The sequence below is a fragment of the Bos indicus genome, chromosome 21, assembly GCF_029378745.1.
Source record: "Bos indicus isolate NIAB-ARS_2022 breed Sahiwal x Tharparkar chromosome 21, NIAB-ARS_B.indTharparkar_mat_pri_1.0, whole genome shotgun sequence".
In the NCBI taxonomy this organism is placed as follows: domain Eukaryota; kingdom Metazoa; phylum Chordata; class Mammalia; order Artiodactyla; family Bovidae; genus Bos; species Bos indicus.
Genome location: NC_091780.1, coordinates 31457999 through 31478927, shown reverse-complemented (window position 1 = coordinate 31478927; position 20929 = coordinate 31457999). Strand labels below are relative to the sequence as shown.

At 38.4% G+C, this 20929-nt stretch overlaps 1 protein-coding gene across 2 annotated transcripts in view; it reads right to left on the bottom strand.

Moving 5' to 3' along the window:
• The window catches only part of UBE2Q2 (ubiquitin conjugating enzyme E2 Q2), a 62520-nt gene that overhangs the window by 11922 nt on the left and 29669 nt on the right, over positions 1 to 20929 (bottom strand). For both annotated transcript variants that reach the window (XM_019983832.2, XM_019983831.2), the window contains 2 exons: positions 20264 to 20354; positions 10179 to 10237 (listed from right to left, as the gene is read on the bottom strand). In XM_019983832.2, the coding sequence (XP_019839391.1) occupies positions 10179 to 10237; positions 20264 to 20354 (150 nt within the window). The remainder of the gene's footprint in view (positions 1 to 10178; positions 10238 to 20263; positions 20355 to 20929) is intronic.

The window sequence follows — 20929 nt, the reverse complement described above, 5'->3', positions numbered from 1 at the left end:
ACTGAAGCCATGAAATTAAAAGATGCTTACTCCTTGGAAGGAAAGTTATGACCAACCTAGATAGCATATTCAAAAGCAGAGACATTACTTTGCCAACAAAGGTTCGTCTAGTCAAGGCTATGGTTTTTCCTGTGGTCATGTATAGATGTGAGAGTTGGACTGTGAAGAAAGCTGAGCGCCGAAGAATTGATGCTTTTGAACTGTGGTGTTGTAAAAGACTCTTGAGAGTCCCTTGGACTGCAAGGAGATCCAACCAGTCCATTCTGAAGGAGATCAGCCCTGAGATTTCTTTGGAAGGAATGATGCTAAGGCTGAAACTCCAGTACTTTGGCCACCTCATGCAAAGAGTTGACTTATTGGAAAAGACTCTGATGCTGGGAGGGATTGGGGGCAGGAGGAGAAGGGGATGACAGAGGATGAGATGGCTGGATAGCATCACTGACTCGATGGACGTGAGTCTGAGTGAACTCCAGGAGTTGGTGATGGGCAGGGAGGCCTGGCGTGCTGGGATTCATGGGGTCGTGAAGAGTCGGACATGACTGAGCAACTGAACTGAACTAAACTGATCCTGGAGAATTCAGGCAACCATCTCTCTTACTTTCTTGTCCCAACTTTCGGGAACTTTCAAAGCAAAAGTTTAATAGGAAGAAAAAAACCTCTAAAAAAATTAAATCAGGAAGGAGAATCATGAGATTTTACACTTTGCAGGGGAGGAAAAAATTGGGAGATTGGGATTAACATATACACCACTCTATATAAAATGGATAACTAATGAGAATTTACTGTATAGCACATGGCACTCTACTCAACACTGTGTAATGCCCTATATGGGAACAGAATCTTAAAAAGAGTGGATGTATATAAATGTATTAATTGATTCACTCTGCTGTATAGCAGAAAGTAACATAACATTGTGAATCAACTATACACCATAATTTTTTTTTTTAATAAAAGATAAACTGTGTATATTCTCTTATGTTCCTAAAACTCAGAAATTTGTCTACAATTATCTGAATCTCCCACTGGGCTCAAAGTGTATCTTGCATATTTAAAAATCTTGCAGCTTTAAATATGCATTTGCTGATTTAACAGAATTACAAGATACAAGTTCTCATTTGATTTTGATTTCTCCAAAACCACTCAAAATCTAGTAATCTGTTAATGAGTTAACACCATTCTTGGTCCTTACACTTCAGAAATGCTAAAGAGAAACTTATTTTAGGAAAAGGACATATGTAGTCAATGCTGAGCTACCAATTATCTAATCACCACCTTCCCCTTTAGCACCCCACTCTTCATTTTGGGGGTGGAGAGTCTTGTCAGGAGAGAAGGGAAAGTTTTCATACTTGTAGATTAGAAGAAAGTACATTTTCTACAAGCACATTCTAACTATAAAAGTGTTTGATATCTCAACACAAGACAGAAGGAGTTCTAGTATCCATACAAAAAGTGAGCTAAGCATATATTAGTGCATAATAAACTTTCCTTAGTATATACAATTACTAAATTTCTTTTATATATACCACCAGCAGCATTTACATATGAAAAAAAGTCAATTCTACTTTTGTATTGCATCATTTTATCAGCATGTGTTCTAAGCTCCTATTGTTCTTAGGGTCCAAACAAAAAGCTCCTGCAGAATATTGAGACAATGCAAGGACACTAGAAAAAAAAATAATCTAAGGGTCATTTACAGATAAAATGCCATATACATATACATGGAAACAGTAACATTTTCAGCTTAAAAAATTTTTCAGTTGCCAAAGTTATATAGCAAACACTATCCTAAGTTCAGCCTCTTCGGGCATTAGTTTATAAAATTTTTGTTTTACTAGGAGGTTCTTGCAAGAATGTTTGCCAGCTAACCTCCCCACCCACAATCTAGGATGATCACTTAATTGCTATGAGGGGACAACAGATACCAGTACTTAAGTGGACAACAAATACCATTAATCATGCAACACTGATTCTTGCAAGGATCCAAAAAACAGATGAGAAATAAAATTTTATATTAAGTCAAATTCTTGATGATAATCTCATTTTTTTTTAAAAAGGCAGGCTTCCAACATAATACTCTAAAGCAGTTATCCTCCAATTAAAAATAAATTTTTAAAAAAGGCAGATTTATCAGCCTACATAAAACAGTCATGATCTTTCCCTTTGTTGAGGTAAGGAAAGGGGCCATGGATAAGAACAGAGCCCTAAAAGAGCAATAAAGTTCTGGCATTTAAAACCAGATTCTTAAAATAATGTTCCCTCAATACAGACAAAAAACCCATGGTCATATAGAAGTAGAAGTATTCTCTTTGTGAATGACTGGGACACAAACAATACCTCCTATTATATCAGCCAATAAAGCATCTTTACAAAGAGCTCTCTAATGATGTATTGTATTACCGTCAAATAATCTTTCTGATTCTCACTACACTGTACCCTGGACTAAGCAAGAAAGACAGCCAAGTTTTGATGGCTCAGTAAAGCAGCTCATAAAACACCAGTGGATTGGAAATTCTATACTACCCTAAACTGCCTATTTACTGTATTTGCCTACAGCTTGCTAACATTATAACAAAGCTATAAAGCTAAAGGCAAAGGAAAGATATACCCATTTGAATTCAGAGTTCCAAAGAATAGTAAGGAGAGATAAGAACGCCTTCCTCAGTGATCACTGCAAAGAAATAGAGGAAAATAACAGAATGGGAAAAACTATAAGATCTCTTCAAGAAAATGAGAGATACCACGGGAACATTTCATGCACAGATGGGCACAATAAAGGATAGGACCAGAAGATATTAAGAAGAGGTAGCAAGAAAACATAGAAAAACTATACAAAAAAGATCTTCATGACCCAAATAACCATGATGGTGTGATCACTCACCTAGAGCCAGACATCCTGGAATCTGAAGTCCAGTGGGCCTTAGGAAGCATCACTATGAACAAAGCTACTGGAGGTGATGGAATTCCAGTTAAGCTATTTCAAATCCTAAAAGATGATACTGTGAAAGTGCTGCACTCAATATGCCAGCAAATTTGGAAAACTCAGCAGTGGCCACAGGACTGGAAAAGGTCAGTTTTCGTTCCAATTGTGAAGAAACGCAATGCCAAACAATGCCAAACTACTGCACAACTGCACTCATCTCACACGCTAGCACAGTAATGCTCAAAATTCTCCAAGCCAGGCTTCAACAGTACATGAGCCCTGAACTTCCAGATGTTCAAGCTGGCTTTAGAAAAGGCAGAAGAACCAGAGATCAAATTGCCAACATCTGCTGGATCATCGAAAAAGCAAGAGAGTTCCAGAAAAACATTTACTTCTTTATTGACTATGCCAACGCCTTTGACTGTCTGGATCACAACAAGCTGTCAAAAATACTTAAAAAAAAAACTTAAAAGAGATGGGAATACCATACCATTTTACCTGCCTCCTGAGAAATCTGTATGCACGTCAGGAAGCAACAGTTAGAACTGGACATGGAACAACAGGCTGGTTCCAAACTGGGAAAGGAATATGTCAAGGCTATATATTGTCACCCCGCTTATTTAACTTACATGCAGAGTACATCATGCGAAATGCCGAGCTGGATGAAGCACAAGCTAAAATCAAGACTGCTGGGAGAAATATCAATAACCTCAGATATGCAGATGACACCACCCTTATGGCAGAAAGCGAAGAAGAATTAAAGAGCCTCTTGATGAATGTAAAGAGGAGAGTGAAAAAGTTGGCTTAAAACTCAACATTCAAAAAATGAAGATCATGGCATCTGGTCTCATCACTTCATGGCAAATAGATGGGGAAACAATGGAAACAATGACAGACTTTATTTCCTTGGGCTCCAAAGTCACTGCAGATGGTGATTGCAGCCATGAAATTAAAAGACGCTTGCTCCTTGGAAGAAAAGCTACGACCAACCTAGACAGTATATTAAAAAGCAGAGACATTACTTTGCCAACAAAGGTCCATATAGTCAAAGCTACGGTTTTTCCAGTAGTCATGTACAGATGTGAGAGTTGGACTATAAAGAAAGCTGAGCACCGAAGAATTGATGCTTTTGAACTGTGGTGTTGGAGAAGACTTGAGAATCCCTTCGACTGCAAGGAGATCAAACCAGTCCATCCTAAAGGATGGACTGAATATTAGAAGGACTAATATTGAATCAGTCCTGAATATTGGAAGGACTAATGCTGAAGCTGAAACTCCAATACTTTGGCCACCTGACATGAAGAACTGACTCATCTGAAAAGACTCTGATGCTGGGAAAGATTGAAGGCAGGAGGAGAAGGGGATGACAGAGGATGAGATGGTTGGATGGCATCACCGATTAGATGGACATGAGTTTGAGCAAGCTCTGGGAGTTGGTGATGGACAGGGAAGCCTGGCGTGGGGCAGTCCATGGGGTCACAGAGTCAGACACGACTAAGCGACTGAACTGAACTGCTAAGTTACTATATTTTCTTATCTCGTTCATTCATTCACAAATATTTACTGCATATATAGTAATAGTATGTATGCATGCTAAAAACTGAAGCAGACACAAGAATATACAATGAAGACTTGTATGACAAGTATGACTTGTACAGTGATGACTTGCCTTCATGATGTTTGCAGTATAGTAAAGATTAGATGTTAAATGAACAATAAAGTAGTGGAGGGGGTCCCAAAGTTCTGTAAGGAGGAAAAACCAGAAGCCCTATTTTAAATTTGGTGGTCAGGAATAATATACCTACGAGTGACACACAAGCTGAGACTTGCAGGAATTGAAGTGTGGGTGGAAACAAGAGGACTGAAGAAGCAAGCAAGGGCAAAATGACAGACAGTGTATGGAATACGGTACGGACATCAACCTGCAGGAACAGCGAGAAGACATGGGATGTGTTTAAGCAGAGGAGCAACACAATCAGAACAAATCTGTAAAAGCTCACTCTAAAGAGCTTTATGAGTGAGGGGATAGAAGCAGGAGTCTGATCAGAAATTCTCTGAAGTGATCCAAGTGAGAACTGATGGTGGTAGCAACAAAACTGAAAACTATTGGATCTGAAAATCCTTTAAAGTAGAGAAACAAAGGAAAATGAGAAAAAGGTGAGATATAAACAATGACTCTAGATTCATTAAGTGAGATAAGGAAGACTGGGGAAGGGAGGCTGAAAAAAAGATGGGCTCAAGTTTTTGTCCTGAAGGCCTGTGTAAGAGACATTCAAGTAGAGGTGTCAATAAAGCATAATATTGGAAACACCAAAGACATAGGGATGTGCGATACAAGCCTAGGAGTCACTGGCACACAGAAATATTTTAAAAGCCATGGAGCTTTTTCAACAAATCAAACAACAGCAATTGGACTTTAGGTAAAACTCTATGATCTAAACCTCATACCTTATACAAAAATTAATTCAAAATGATTCACAGACGTATCTGTAAAATGTAAACTGTAAAACCTTGAGGAACAAAAATAGAAGAAAAATCTTTGGGATCTAGGACTAGGCAAAGAGTTCTTAGACTTGATACCAAAAGCACAATTTTACTTCAAAGCTAAAATATTTTGTTCTACAAAAGATTCTGTTAAGATAAAATTAAGCTAAATACTAGAAGAAACTAAAAAACCACACATCCAAAGGATTATTGTGTAGAATGCACCTTAAAAACTTTCAAAATTCAACGAAAGAACAATCCAATTAGAAAACTGGCAAAAGACATGAACAAGTATCTCTTGGAAGAGTACATAAAGTTGTCCAATAGGCACATGAAAGATGTTCAACACTGAGGAATATTCATTACGGAAGTGCAAGTTAAAACCACAATGAGACATCACTGCACAGCTAACAGAATGGTTAAAATAAAAACAAATGACATCATCAAGTGCTGGCGAGGATGTGGACAAAGTGGATCACTCACACATTCTTGACAGGAATGTAAAATGGTAAAGCCATTCTGGAAAATAGTGTGGTAGTTTCTTTTAAAACTCAATATGCAATGACTGTGTGTGCGTGCAATGTTGCTCGGTCGTGTCCGACTCTGGGTGACTCTATGAACTGTAGCCTGCCAGGTCCCTCTGTCCATGGGGTTCTATGACCTAGCAATTGCATTCCTAGACATGAATCCCAGACAAAGGACAATACATTCACATTCATTCACACCCATATACACACACACTGTATACAAGTATTCATAGCAGCTTTATTTGTAATACTCTTAACACTGAAATCAGTCTAGAGGTCCTTCAGTGGGTTTCTGGTTAAACAAACTGTGGTACATGACGCACCATGGAATACTACTTAGCAATAAAAAGGAACAAACTAGTCAGACACTTAGATGACTCTCCAGGGAATTATGAGTAAAAAACAAAAAACCAGCTAATCCCCAAAGGTTACAATACAAAACTTTAAGATTTCATTTATGTAACTTTTTTTATAATGACAAAATATTAGGAATGCAGGACAGATGAGTGGTTACCAGGAGTTAAGGGATGAGGGGCACTAGAGGAAAATGGGTCTAGTTTCAGGGGCAACAAGAAGGATCCATGTGGTGTTGGAACTGTACAGTGTCTTGACTGCTGTGTTGCATACACACATCTACTCAATGTAAAATTCAATACACACACATGCATGCAAGCACGCCAAGCCACTTCAGCCATGTCCAACTCTTTGCGACCCCATGACCTGTAGCCTATCAGGCTCCTCTGTCCATGGGAATTCTCCAGACAAGAATACTGGAGTGGGTTGCCATGCCCTCCTCCAGGGGATCGTCCCGACCCAGGGATTGACCCCACATCTCCCGCATTGCAGGCCAATTCTTTACCATCTGAGCCACCAGGGATATATATGAGTTATACATAAAACTGGGAAAATCTGCATAAGCACTATATATTGCATCCCTGTCTCTGTATCACTGTTTCATAATTCTATACCACACAGCTTTGCAAAAATCGTACCACTAGGGAAACTGGGCAAAGGGGACAAAGTATCTCCAATAGTTCTTCCAACTGTGTGCAACTATACAATTAACTCAATGAAAAAAAAAATTTTTTTTAACGCAAAGGAATGAAGGGAAAAGAAAAGACAACAGACCTAGTATCAAATTCTAAAGAACCCCAACAGGTAGAAGTTAAGTGAACAAGGAGCTCCCAGCAAAAAGAGATGAGAGGAGGCAATCAGAAACCAAGGGGAAAATGTTCTGGTGTTGCTGAGAAATCTAATAATCAGGTATGATAGAACCTGAACAGGTACTTCTGGATTTACCGAAGTCCCTATTGGAAATACCAGACTGGGAGGAACAGTAACAGCTAATGCCAAATTACATGGGGCTGAAAAGTGAACAGGAAGGAAATGAAGAGAGTTGGTTACATACACACTGCTTGTGGGAATGTAAATGGTGCAGCCACTTGGGAAAAGTGTGGCACTTCATAAAAAGTTAAAAAGAGTTATTACCAAAGGACCTAGTAACTCACATAGGTATATATGATACAGAAATGAAGATGTGCACACAGAAACCTGTCTGTGAAAGTTCATAGCATTACTCGTAACAGCCAAAATGTGGAAACAAATGTCCATGGATAAATAAAATGGAATGAGCTACTGATATATGCTGCAACATGGATGAACCTTGAAAACTTTTAAGTGACAGAAGCCAGTCACAAAAGCCTGTACTTTGTTTGCTTCCTTAAATGAAAATGTCCAGAATACACAAATCCACAGAGATAAAAATTAGTAGTTGCTGGTGGGTGGAGGGATAGGAGAGAGGAATGAGAAGTGATTGCTAATGGGTACAGAGTTTCTTCTGGAAGGTGATGAAAGCATTTTTAAATTAATGGTAATGGTTACACAACTGAGTATATTATACCACTGAACTGTACACTTTAAAAGTGTGAGTTTTATCATGTGTGAACTGTATCACAATGAAGCTGTTATGTTTAAAATATTTTTTGACAAGAAACAAATAAGGAAGTAGCTAGTAGATGTAGGATATAAAACACCTGGAACAAAAACTGTTCAATAATCTGTCCAGAGTCACAGTGTGTAATTAAGCATTACCCTGAGTCAGAGATCACAAACTGTTCTATCAGGCTTCACACTTTTTAGTTCTTCCCATGTCAGTCATAATTCTTACTTTTTACTTAATAGTTGACTGTGAAGATCAAGTCATACTGATTTTGCCTCAAATTACCCTCATCCTTTATTCATCTTTCCATTCCCATCACTACTGTAACAACTCAGGTTGTTATCACTTTACCTAAGACAGTGGCTTCAGCTCTTAACTAGCCTTGCATTCTTCCAAGACTTTGTGAATATAATTTGTCCTGTAGTATTTTCTACTGTCAACAGATTTACTTTCCAAGACATTCTTTTTACTTTTATTTCCCTATTTCTGAACCAGTTAAAGAAAAATAAATTAAATATCCATGGGTAATAGTTTGCTCACCAATCCATGTTTTTATATAATTACAAGCTATTGTCAACACAATTTCCTATAATTCTTCTATAGGAACTCTACCCCTCATGTGTTATAGCTCAAACTATTCTGGTAAACTGAAAACACCATGCTCTTTCCTAAATGTGTGATTGTGTTTACTTTTCACCTATGTAGACAATTTTCCTTCAACCTCCATAAGTTGACCAAACCCCACCCAGTACTTCAAGACCTAGCTGAGATCCCACCTACTTGTCCAAGTCTTCCCAGATCACTATTGCCAGAAGCAATCTCCTTTTCCTTTAAGGTCAGAGAACTTAAGTCCATACTTAAAACCTGACAAATCAATTGAATACTCAATACTTCTAATGGTTTATTATTGCTGCCTTTTGGTATAATGGAAAAAACGTTTTATTAGAAGATATAAAGTTTATTTGGATAAGTCACAAACTGACTTATTATTCTAGTTATTTATTTGAATAATGGGAAAATAACCCCATTTGGTAAAAGTAATCAACGAAGACAAACTATATAGCAGATTTTAAAACTGAAAATGGCATGATTTATAATTTAATTATCTCCACAAGATGGTAAACTACTAAGACCATAAACTCAGGAATTTTCTCCACAACAGAATATGAAAAAAATCTATGCTAGTGAAGTTTACATCAGATTTCAAAATATTTTTACAAAAATATTTTTTATACATTTATCCTGAATTTGAAAAAAAGTTTCCAAATATTTTCCTTAATCATTTATAGCCACCCATATTGTTTTAATCTAAATTAGACTATTACTATATAAAGCATAGAAATGATCAAAGGATTGGATATTTTTAGATTTTAATTACCATAATATGATTGTTTCACAGAGTGGACTTGATCAGCTGAGCATATCACAATTCTCAAACTATTTTACCTCCTGTTATTTCAAGGATCTACAGAACCTTCCACAACTAACCTAGGTACAAATTCTGATCTTTTCCCCATCATTCATATGACTTCTAATCACCAAAAAAAAAAAAAAAACAAGTTTCAATAAAAAATGCCAGGCAATTACCATTTAATTCTACCAAACTGAGACCACCCCTTTAGAAAATCAATGACCAGCTCCATAGGCCTGTGAGATTTCCTGTGATTATTCCTCGCATAATGGGCATGTGGGAATCACTCTCTAATTCTAACTTTCTCTAAACCCTCAATCACAACTTACATTTGAAAAACATTTGATTTTTTAAGGTGAAGTATATACACATAGGGTCATTTAAAAACCCCTGTAAACATAATGAGTTATACCAGTGATGCTTAAATTATGGTTCCCAGCCTGGAACATCAGCTTCACCTGAAACTATCTTAGATATGGAAATTCTCAGGCCCCATGAGGAAGGCAATGGCACCCCACTCCAGTACTCTTGCCTGGAAAATCCCATGGACGGAGGAGCCTGGTGGGCTGCAGTCCATGGGGTCGCTAAGAGTCGGACACAACTGAGCGACTTCACTTTCACTTTTCACTTTCATGCACTGGAGAAGGAAATGGCAACCCACTCCAGTGTTCTTGCCTGGAGAATCCCAGGGACAGGGGAGCCTGGTGGGCTGCCGTCTATGGTGCTGCACAGAGTCGGAAACGACTGAAGCAATTTAGCAGCAGCAGGCCCCATAACAAGTCCTATTGAATCACAAACTTTGAGTTAAAGTTTAGCATTCTAGGCCTCCTGGCATTTGACTAGCCCTCCAAATGATCCTGATGTATACTATCAAAGAAAATAATCACTTAAACTTACCCTCCTGAGAGAACAGGTAATACCACTCGAACAAATGGAGGATCAAATGGAAAGTTATCCTAAAAAACAAATAAGCAAGTTTAATTTTAAGAATATCCTTAATACTGTATTATTTAGAAGATTTTAAAATAATCTATAAAGAATGCATACATTTATTATCTAATGATGAATGAAAGTCATAAACGTAAAAATAGTCCCCCAAAATGAAATGAAAACCAAAGCAAATAAAAATGAAGATCAGGCCCAAACAGAACAGTATATTTGCAAAATTATGAAATACAGAAAGAGGTTCCCACTTCCAAGAGAACTATATAAAGGAACCATTCCAATAATGATGGACTAGGTAATTTGGATCAATCATCTGGCTATGAACTAGAAAAGGTAGACAAATGTATAACTACAGAGCTAAGATCAAGAAAAGGGAACCTCAGAGTGCAGCCTTTTTTTCCCTTTGGATTTTCTTTCAATTGGAGGAGAGGAAGATAAGAGGTTAAGAAGCTGAGAAGAACAAGACTCCTTACAAGTCACTACAGCACACATTAGCTTGGAACCCTGAAGGACAAATCACAAACTACACAGGTAGAGAACAAAGCCCATCTTTATATCATCTCACTGCCATTTGGGATTCAGGGATCCTGGGTTACAATGCCCAAGTACCTGATGGGCAGACATACATCTTCTATTTAGAGGACTAGCATCCAAGGCTTCAAAATAGCTCTCTAATCATTCATATATAACATCTATCACCAAAAATAACCAGTCATATGAAACTTAAAGACAGCATTATCAGAAAATGACAGACAAAACTACAGGGTGTCAAGATAAGCGTTATCCGACACAGATTTTAAAATAACTAAGCTGAATATTTTGTATGCAGGTCAGGAAGCAACAGTTAGAACTGGACATGGAATAACAGACTGGTTCCAAATAGGAAAAGGAGTTCGTCAAGGCTGTATATTGTCACCCTGCTTATTTAACTTATACGCAGAGTACATCATGAGAAACGCTGGACTGGAAGAAACACAAGCTGGAATCAAGATTGCCGGGAGAAATATCAATAACCTCAGATATGCAGATGACACCACCCTTATGGCAGAAAGTGAAGAGGAACTAAAAAGCCTCTTGAGGAAAGTGAAAGTGGAGAGTGAAAGAGTTGGCCTAAAGCTCAACATCAGAAAACGAAGATCATGGCATCTGGTCCCATCACTTCATGGGAAATAGATGGGGAAACAGTGGAAACAGTGTCAGACTTTATTTTTCTGGGCTCCAAAATCACTGCAGATGGTGACTGAAGCCATGAAATTAAAAGATGCTTACTCCTTGGAAGGAAAGTTATGACCAACCTAGATAGCATATTCAAAAGCAGAGACATTACTTTGCCAACAAAGGTTCGTCTAGTCAAGGCTATGGTTTTTCCAGTGGTCATGTATGGATGTGAGAGTTGGACTGTGAAGAAGGCTGAGTGTCGAAGAATTGATGCTTTTGAACTGTGGTGTTGTAAAAGACTCTTGAGAGTCCCTTGGACTGCAAGATCCAACCAGTCCATTCTGAAGGAGATCAGCCCTGAGATTTCTTTGGAAGGAATGATGCTAAGGCTGAAACTCCAGTACTTTGGCCACCTCATGTGAAGAGTTGACTTATTGGAAAAGACTCTGATGCTGGGAAGGATCGGGGGTAGGAGGAGAAGGGGACGACAGAGGATGAGATGGCTGGATGGCATCACTGACTCGATGGATGTGAGTCTGGGTGAACTTCGGGAGTCGGTGATGGACAGGGAGGCCTGGCGTGCTGTGATTCATGGGGTCGCAAAGAGTTGGACACGACTGAGCGACTGAACTGAACTGAACTGAAGCTGAATATTCAATATCACAGTAATCCAAGTCTATGCCCTGACCAGTAATGCTGAAGAAGCTGAAGTTGAACGGTTCCATGAAGACCTACAAGACCTTTAAAAACTAACACCCAAAAAAGATGTCCTTGTCATTATAAGGGACTGGAATAAATAGGAAGTCAAGAAACACCTGGAGTAACAGGCAAATTTGGCCTTGGAGCAGAGAATGAAGCAGGGCAAAGGCTCACAGAGTTTTGCCAAGAGGACGCACTGATCATAAAAAACACCCTCTTCCAACAACACAAGAGAAGACTCTACACATGGACGTCACCAGATGGTCAACACTGAAATCAGACTGATTATATTCTTTGCAGCCAAAGATGGAGAAACTCTATACAGTGAGCAAAAAGAAGACCGGGAGCTGACTGTGGCTCAGATCATGAACTCCTTATTGCCAAATTCAGACTTAAATTGAAGAAACTAGGGGAAAACTACTAGACCATTCAGGTATGACCTAAATCAAATCCCTTATGATTATACAGTAGATCTAAGATTTAAGGGACTAGATCTGATGGACAGAGTGCCTGATGAACTATGGATAGAGGTTCGTGACATTGTACAGGAAACAGGGATCAAGAACATCCCCAAGAAATGCAAAAAAAGCAAAATGGCTCTCTGAGGAGGCCATACAAATAGCTGAGAAAAGAAGAGAAGCGAAAAACAAAGGAGAAAAGGAAAGATATACCCTTTTGAATGCAGAGTTCCAAACAATAGCAAGGAGAGATAAGAAAGCCTTCCTCAGTGATCAGTGCAAAGAAATAGAGGAAAACAACAAATGGGAAAGACTAGAGATCTCTTCAAGAAAATTAGAGATACCAAGGGAAATTTTCACACAAAGATGGGCACAATAAAGGACAGAAATGGTATGGGCCTAACAGAAGCAGAAGATATTAAGAAGAGGTAGCAAGACTACACAGAAGAACTTGTACAAAAAAGATCTTCACGACTCAGATGATCATGATGGTGTGATCACTCACTAGAGCCAGACATTCTGGAATGTGAAGTCAAGTGGGCCTTAGGAAGCATCACTACAAACAAAGCTAGTGGAGGTGATGAAATTCCAGTTGAGCTATTTCAAATCCTGAAAGATGATGCTGTGAAAGTGCTACACTCAATATGCCAGCAAATATGGAAAACTCAGCAGTGACCACAAGACCGGAAAAGGTCAGTTTTCATTCTGATCCCAAAGAAAGGCAACACCTAAGAAAGTTCAAACTACCACAAAATTGCACTCATCGCACACGCTAGTAAAGTAATGCTCAAAATTCTCCAAGCCAGGCTTCAGTAATACGTGAACCGTGAACTTCCAGATGTTCAAGCTGGATTTAGAAAAGGCAGAGGAACCAGAGATCAAACTGCCAACATCCGCAAAATCACCGAAAAAGCAAATGAGTTCCAGAAGAACACCTACTCCTGCTTTATTGACTACACCAAAACCTTTGACCGTGTGGATCACAATAAACTGTAGAAAATTCTGAAAGAGATGGGAATACCAGACCTCCTGACCTGCCTCTTGAGAAATCTGTATGAAGATCAGGAAGCAACAGTTAGAACTGGACATGGAACCACAGACTGGTTCCAAATAGGAAAAGGAGGAAGTCAAGGCTGTATATTGTCTCCGTGCTTATTTAATTTATATGCAGAGTACTTATATCATGAGAAGCGCTGGGCTGAATGAAACACAAGCTGGAATCAAGATTGCCGGGAGAAATATCAATAACCTCAGATATGCAGATGACACCACCCTCATGGCAGAAAGTGAAGAAGAACTAAAGAGCCTCAGGATGAAAGTGAAAAAGGAGAGTGAAAAAGTTGGATTAAAGCTCAACATTCAGAAAACGAAGATCATGGCATCCAGTCCCATCACTTCATGGCAAATAGATGGGGAAACAGTGGAAACAATGTCAGACTTTATTTTTGGGGGCTCCAAAATCATTGCAGATGGTGATTGCAGCCATGAAATTAAAAGACGCTTACTCCTTGGAAGGAAAGTTATGACCAACCAAAGGCAGAGACATTACTTTGACAACAAAGGTCCGTCTAGTCAAAGCTATGGTTTTTCCAATGGTCACATATGGATATGAGAGGTGGACTATAAAGAAAGATGAGCACCAAAGAATTGATGCTTTTGAACTAGGGTATTGGGGAAGACTTGGATTGCAAGGAGATCCAACCAGTCCATCCTAAAGGAGATCAGTCCTGAGTATTCACTGGAAGGACTCTGTTGAAGCTGAAACTCCAATACTTTGGCCACCTGACATGAAGAACTGACTCATTTGAAAAGACCCTGATGCTGGGAAAGATTGAAGGCAGGAGGAGAAGGGGACAACAGAGGATGAGATGGTTGGATGGCATCACCGACTCAATGGACATGAGTTTGGGTGGACTCCAGGAGTTGGAGATGGACAGGGAGGCCTGGTGAGCTGCAGTCCATGGCGTTGCAAAGAGTGATGATTGGACATGACTGATCAACTGAACTGAACTGAAGCCGAATATGTGCAAGAAAAGACAAGCCTGAAAACCATGGCAGAAAACTAAAATTATAAAAATGAACTATATAGAAATTCTGAAGCTTAGAAATAAATAAATGAAATTAATAACTTGATGGATGAGTTTAACTACCGTGGAGACCTGGAAGAGAAATTTAGTATACTGAAAAAATAAGTCAGAAAGCATCCCAAATGAAGCCAAGAGAGAGAAAAAAGTGGAAAATACAGATAATAAGCAAGATGTAGGAAAATGAATTGAAAAGGCTAATCATATATGTAGAGTTCTAGAAGAAGAGAGAATGGGATAGAAGTAATATTTGAAGAGATAATGTCTGAGAATTTTCTAAAAATGATTAAACATTTCATAAGATTTACCCACTGTAAATACTTCAAGAGAAACAATGGAAGCTATAATAGAGGAATGACATCTTTGAGGTAATGAAAGAAAGGAATTTCCAACCTAAAAATCTATACCAAATGAAAATACTTTCCAAAAATGAAGTCCAAATAAAGATATTTTCCTATAAGCAGACCCACTCTAAAGGAAACAAAAATGGATATTCCTCAAGCAAGAGGAAGGTCCTAGATGGAAACATGGAGAATAAAGACCATGAAGAGAGCTAATACATATACAGGCCCAAAAGAATACTGATGAGTTATGTAATAGTGACATATAAGGATTTAGATAAATATAGAACTAAAAGGAATGACAACAAGAGCACAGAGTACGTGTTCTAAGCTCTCTGTGTTGACAAGGAAGAAGGAAAACACTAACAAATATATATTACACTTTGACAAGCTAAGGATATGCGTTGTAATTGTAAGGTAGTAAAGAAGAGTTAAGGAACGATAAGCACCATGCTAATAGAGGTAGGGGAACTAGAGTAATTTCTTAAAAATCTGAACGAAGTGACAAAAAGAGATGGTTCAAGGACAAATAGAATGAGACACTAGACTGAAACCCAAATAGGAATAACAACATTAAACGTCAATAGATGATCGCTTTGGCAAAGATCAGGCTTGATAAACATATAAAGGCAAAATAAGAGAAAAGAATCTTAGTTAATTCTCAGGCTGCACAGTTCTTTCAAATTTTCAGTCCTGGAAACTGAGGTTTCCAGAACAAAACTTTTTCTCTCAGTGAACTTAAGCAAAGACTGTAGCTGAGGTAGCCTCAGAGTGTCAGAGGTCTTGGCCTCTGACAAAGTGTCAGTGTCAGATGAGTCCAAAAAAGGTCCCAGCCACTACAACAGAGGAACAAGGTAACAGCATACTGCCTCCCACGAAGATGTGTCAGGAAGTCTAAGAGAAATTACCAATTTCTATGTTCAAATAAAAAAGAATTAGTCAACAACTAATGACCCTTAAATCAAAAATCAATCTGCAGGTAAAGGAGCGAAACAAACATTTGTTTCATCCAGTTATTTCTAAGAACACGAAAATACAATGTTTACTTCTAAGAAACAGAAAAATAACAGTGCTTATTTCTAAGAATACAAAAATACAGTGTTTAACTCCCTACCTCTACCCATCCTCCAGCAAGGCTCTGAGGAACATATAAACTATGAAAATTAAATCCTAATAGGAGAGGGAGATAAAAAACATACTTCTGATGGGTAAAACAGGTAATCTTAGCTATCTATTGTAAGGCAGAAAAAGAAGAAATCTATCCACACAAAACCAACTTAATGACAGTTATTATAATCTACTTCTGAATAAGTAGCTCGCCTTTTTTCTACAATTTAATAAAGAAAGGCATAGATGCAAAGTTTGGTAAAGCACAACTTGATTTAATTTCCTATATTTTAGATTGTTCAATGTGTGATTCCATAGGAGTGACTACAAACCTCTCTCAATTGATTATGTGACAGTAAGGTTTCCCTTCACTTTAAGTAATGCCTCAGATTAACTACTCTATCAAAACTTAGGGATTCTATTCCACAAACTCTGTACCTTGGAACTCAGTAACCAAAATTTTACAGAAATAAGGTGTCGGGGTGGGGGAGGGTAGGTACAGGTACTGGGGGCAAGAGAAAAAGGTTTCTGTTATAACAGATATATGAGAGGGAATTCCCAGGCAGTCCAGCAGTTAGGACTCCACACTTTCACTGCCAGGTTCAATCCCTGGTGGGGGAACTAAAATCCTGCGAGCCATGCCGTGTATCTAAAACAAAAACAAAAATATAGATATGCGAGTTACTGTGGTGTATTAACTCAGAAACTAAGAAGATCAGAGTTTACAGTGACCTCACACAGTTATCTGATTTCCAAATAAACTGTCTAGGCCTTCCAAGCTATTCTTAACGATGAGGAACATTCTATTTTTGAATGACTACATCATTGGATGGCTCTAAATAGTTACAAATCACTTCCTTATAGTGAGTTGAAAACCGTCACTTTACAGTCTGACTTACTAATTGCCATGCCTTGTGTTCATCAAAAACAAAATCAAACTAATACTTCTACATCCCCAGTCCTTCAAATAGTTGAAGACAAGCTATCACAAACCCCCATGTTCTCCTCTCCAAATCTACAATCCCACCATTTTAGGACATGGCATGGAATCTCTAATCCCGGCTGCTATTCTCTAGATGAACCCAGACTTGTCTAAACAAACTCTTTTTAAAGTACTACCTCAGAATTCAACTCTGTAATTCACACGTGGCCGGAAAAGCCAGACCACCACTTCCTAACCAAGCTGCTGACAAATCTAATACCCTCTGCCCCCTTTCGCCTTTCCAACCTAGTGTCACACTGTATCTCAAGTTTCATTTTCTTATTCTTCAGGACCCTCAAGGTGTCACTGTGGACATTCAAGGCCTTGAATACTATTCCTGCTCCTTCTGTGGATCCTTCTTTCTGAGTCATATCTGCTATTCTCCAAAATCTATGAATTGAGATACTTATAACTTGTCAACTGAGTTTAAGGTCCTCTTCACAAGGCCGGTTAGCTCAGGGCAATCTTAACCTTCCCAGGCCTCTTAAATACTTCAGCCCTAGCAAAGGCCCTTCTTTGTGGTATCAGAAACCATGGTCCAGAAACACAAATCCAACAGAATCTCAGCCATTCATTTACCTCCCAGACTGTCCTCCCTGAAGTTCTATCTAGAGCAAGAAAATATAGTGAAAACACTATCCACAGTCACAAGTCTCAAACAGTTTCCTGGTCAAGATTTCATATTCCTTTAAAGATATGTCTGAAAGGAGAATGTGGGAGGGGAGTGGCCCGCATTGGGCTTCAAAGATATTGATACGGTTCTATTTCTTAAGCTTGGTATTGCGCATATGGTTTAATTATTTAGATTTCAAGTTAAAAATAATTTACATAGGGGAATTCCCTGGCAGTCCAGTGGTTAGGACTTCATGCTTTTACTGTCAAGGGCCAGAGTTTGATTCCTGGTCAGGGAAGAGGGAGCCCACAACCCACACAGTATGGCCAAAAATAAATAAAATAAAAATTTGCATTTTTAAAAAAGATACATTTCTAGGTTCTTTGCACCACATGAATCAGTAAATATATGCCAGATTCACTCTCTAGGAAGGGAACCCAGCCGATAGCCTCAATAATTTCTACAATAACAAAGCCATGGGAAAATAGTGACATTTGACATTTGGGTTATTTGAAGAAAGTTCAATCATAAATGAGGATATAAGCCCAAACAAGAATATACACACACAAACACTAAGCAAGTAGCCTTCAGAAAATTACTCCTTTCTACAAGTGTAAAAGTATCCTTTCATGTCTTTTCTTCCTTCAAAACATCTCATATTTATCTAATGGTAGTGAAAGTCACTCAGTCGTGTCCAACTCTTTGCAACCCTGTGGACTGTACAGTTCATGGAATTCTCCAGGCCAGAATACTGGAGTGGGTAGCCTTTCCCTCCTCCAGGAGATCTTCCCAACCCAGGGATCAGACCCAGGTGTCCCACACTGCAGGCAGATTCTTTACCAGATGAGCCACCAGGGAAGCCCATATTCATCTACTCTCATCTATTCCTACCACTACCAATCTTCATTACTCTTCCGCCCAGATTAAAATCAATGCCCCCACCTTGTATCCCAGAAGTCTACTCTATCTTATCCAAACCCTACTCTGATGCTGATGGCATACTAATTGTTTTTTAAAAATAAAGTAAAAAGCCTAATAGATCAGTCCTACCCCTGCCTAAAACCCCCTGCTAGCTTTTTAACTACATAAAGGTAAGCTCCGAGACTCTCCATCATGACCTCCAGAGCCCTACAGTTTTCATCACAGATTTCTCTCCAGGAAGACGACAGGTCCTTAAAGAACAGGGATTACACTTTAGATGCCTCACGTCCTCCAGCCTTCTATAGCAGGGGTCCCCAGCCTCCGAGATCTAATGCCTGGTGATCTGAGGTGGAGCTGATGTAACAATAATAGAATAACACAAAAAATGTAACACACTTAAATCATCCCCAAACCACCTCCAGACCCAGTCTGTGGCAAAACTGTCTTCCATGAAACCCATCCTGGTGCCAAAAAGTTGAGGACTGCTGTTCGTTCTATCACACTAAAATGCACTGAAGTCTAACTGAAATAGAAAAAAAATGTTTATCTGCAAGACAGCTGTTACACAATTTCTCAATTTCACAGAACAAGTCAAAAACCAGCTCCAAATAATTAAAACATAATCCCTTAGAAATGCTTCACAATGTTTTTAAACAAAGGCTTAAAACCACTACACTTATCCAGAGTCCATAGTAAATCAATACATTTTATCTAGATTCCATTGCCATTCTTCTTTAACTTTTGTTTTTTAGCAACTTGAAAAAAAAAAGTTGTTAAATACAACACATAAATTTAGAAAAGTATATAGGTATACTGTTACACATTAGCACGAAACTGTATCCACACAACCACCACCCTGGTCAAGAAACAGACAATAGCCAGTATCCAAGAAGCCCCCAGATGTCCCTTTCAGCTCACAACTCCCTCCCTCTTACCTAGACGTACTTGCTATCTTAACTGTATGGTACTCGCATCTTCATTTCCAAGTATGAATCCATTAATGCTTCTCAGCCTTCTTTTCATTTCTGTCCCACTAACAAGCCTTTTTAGAGTATTTTTTTTCCTAATTCTTCCCTGTCCTGCTCCCTCATCAAATTTTAACACCTCAGACATAGTGTGTATGTATATACATACTATGGTCCCTTGAACGGCTACAGGCCATCTTAACATCTAAGCCTTTTCCACTCCAAGGACCAATTTTCACTGCATTGGGTGTGGGGTGGGGAGCGAGGAAGGAGAGACCTGCCTCCAATGAGAATGCATGCCCTAAACAATTTAGTTTTACCTATTTTTGAGCTCTATATAAACGAAACTGTACAAAACATGTTTCTGGATCTGCTTTCTGCTCAAACCGTGTTCAAGATTCATCTATCTTGTTGTACATAGCTCTATTCCATTTTATGAATACCACAGTTCTCAATTTTACTGGGAGACACTTAGGTTATTTTTATTTGAGCCTATTATAAACAATGCTGCTTTGAACATTCTTGTGTTTGTCTCCTGGCACATTTAAGTACTCATTTCTTGCAGATTGTGTATCTAGAAGGAGAATTCCTGGACCATAGGGTACAAGTATCTTCTACTTTGCCAAGTTATACCAAATAGTTTCCAAAGCAATTGTACAAATATATGTTGCATTAGAAGCATATGTAGTCCCCTTAAAATTTTTCTTACCTTAAAAGAGAAGTTAAGCAAAATATATTCTATGCCTTCTTTTTCTTTTAAAATCTGAAGATCACTGTGCAAAGGACTATCAGGATCCACCCTAAGAATTACAAAACAAAAAAACAGTTCAAACAAAAAGGTCAGATTTTTTTTCCTCACTAACTTTAAAAATAAACCATTCCAAAAGCTAAAAACAGAGCCCCTAGGGTAAGTTTCAAACAGAGAAAGTCTAAAGTTGTTCTATGGTCCCTAGAAAAACAAATTACTATAGTCTCCAATTCCTTGAGATTAAATGTCCAAAGAAGAGATCACAGTATTCTAAATCTCTTCTCTCAAATGGCATGCAAAGTTAGCAGTTATCCTAAAGGAAAGGGTCATATGTACACAGTCTTCTCAAGAACTCAAAAATTTAATCTGCTTCTCTCAAACTAAATTATTAGACAAAGGGTTCAATGAGAGAAATTTACCAAGGACAAGTGAAATCACTAACAAAACCTAAATTTGTCTACAACTGTTTATATAAAGATCTCCTCATTTCTTACTTCGAGTACACAATGGATACTAACTCATCAAGTTATTTATACACTTTTGTTTATATAGTTCCTAATTGTCTCCCTAACTCCATGAAACACTTTCTCCCACAGCTGGCCCTTCTTTTCCTCCTCCTGCTTTCTC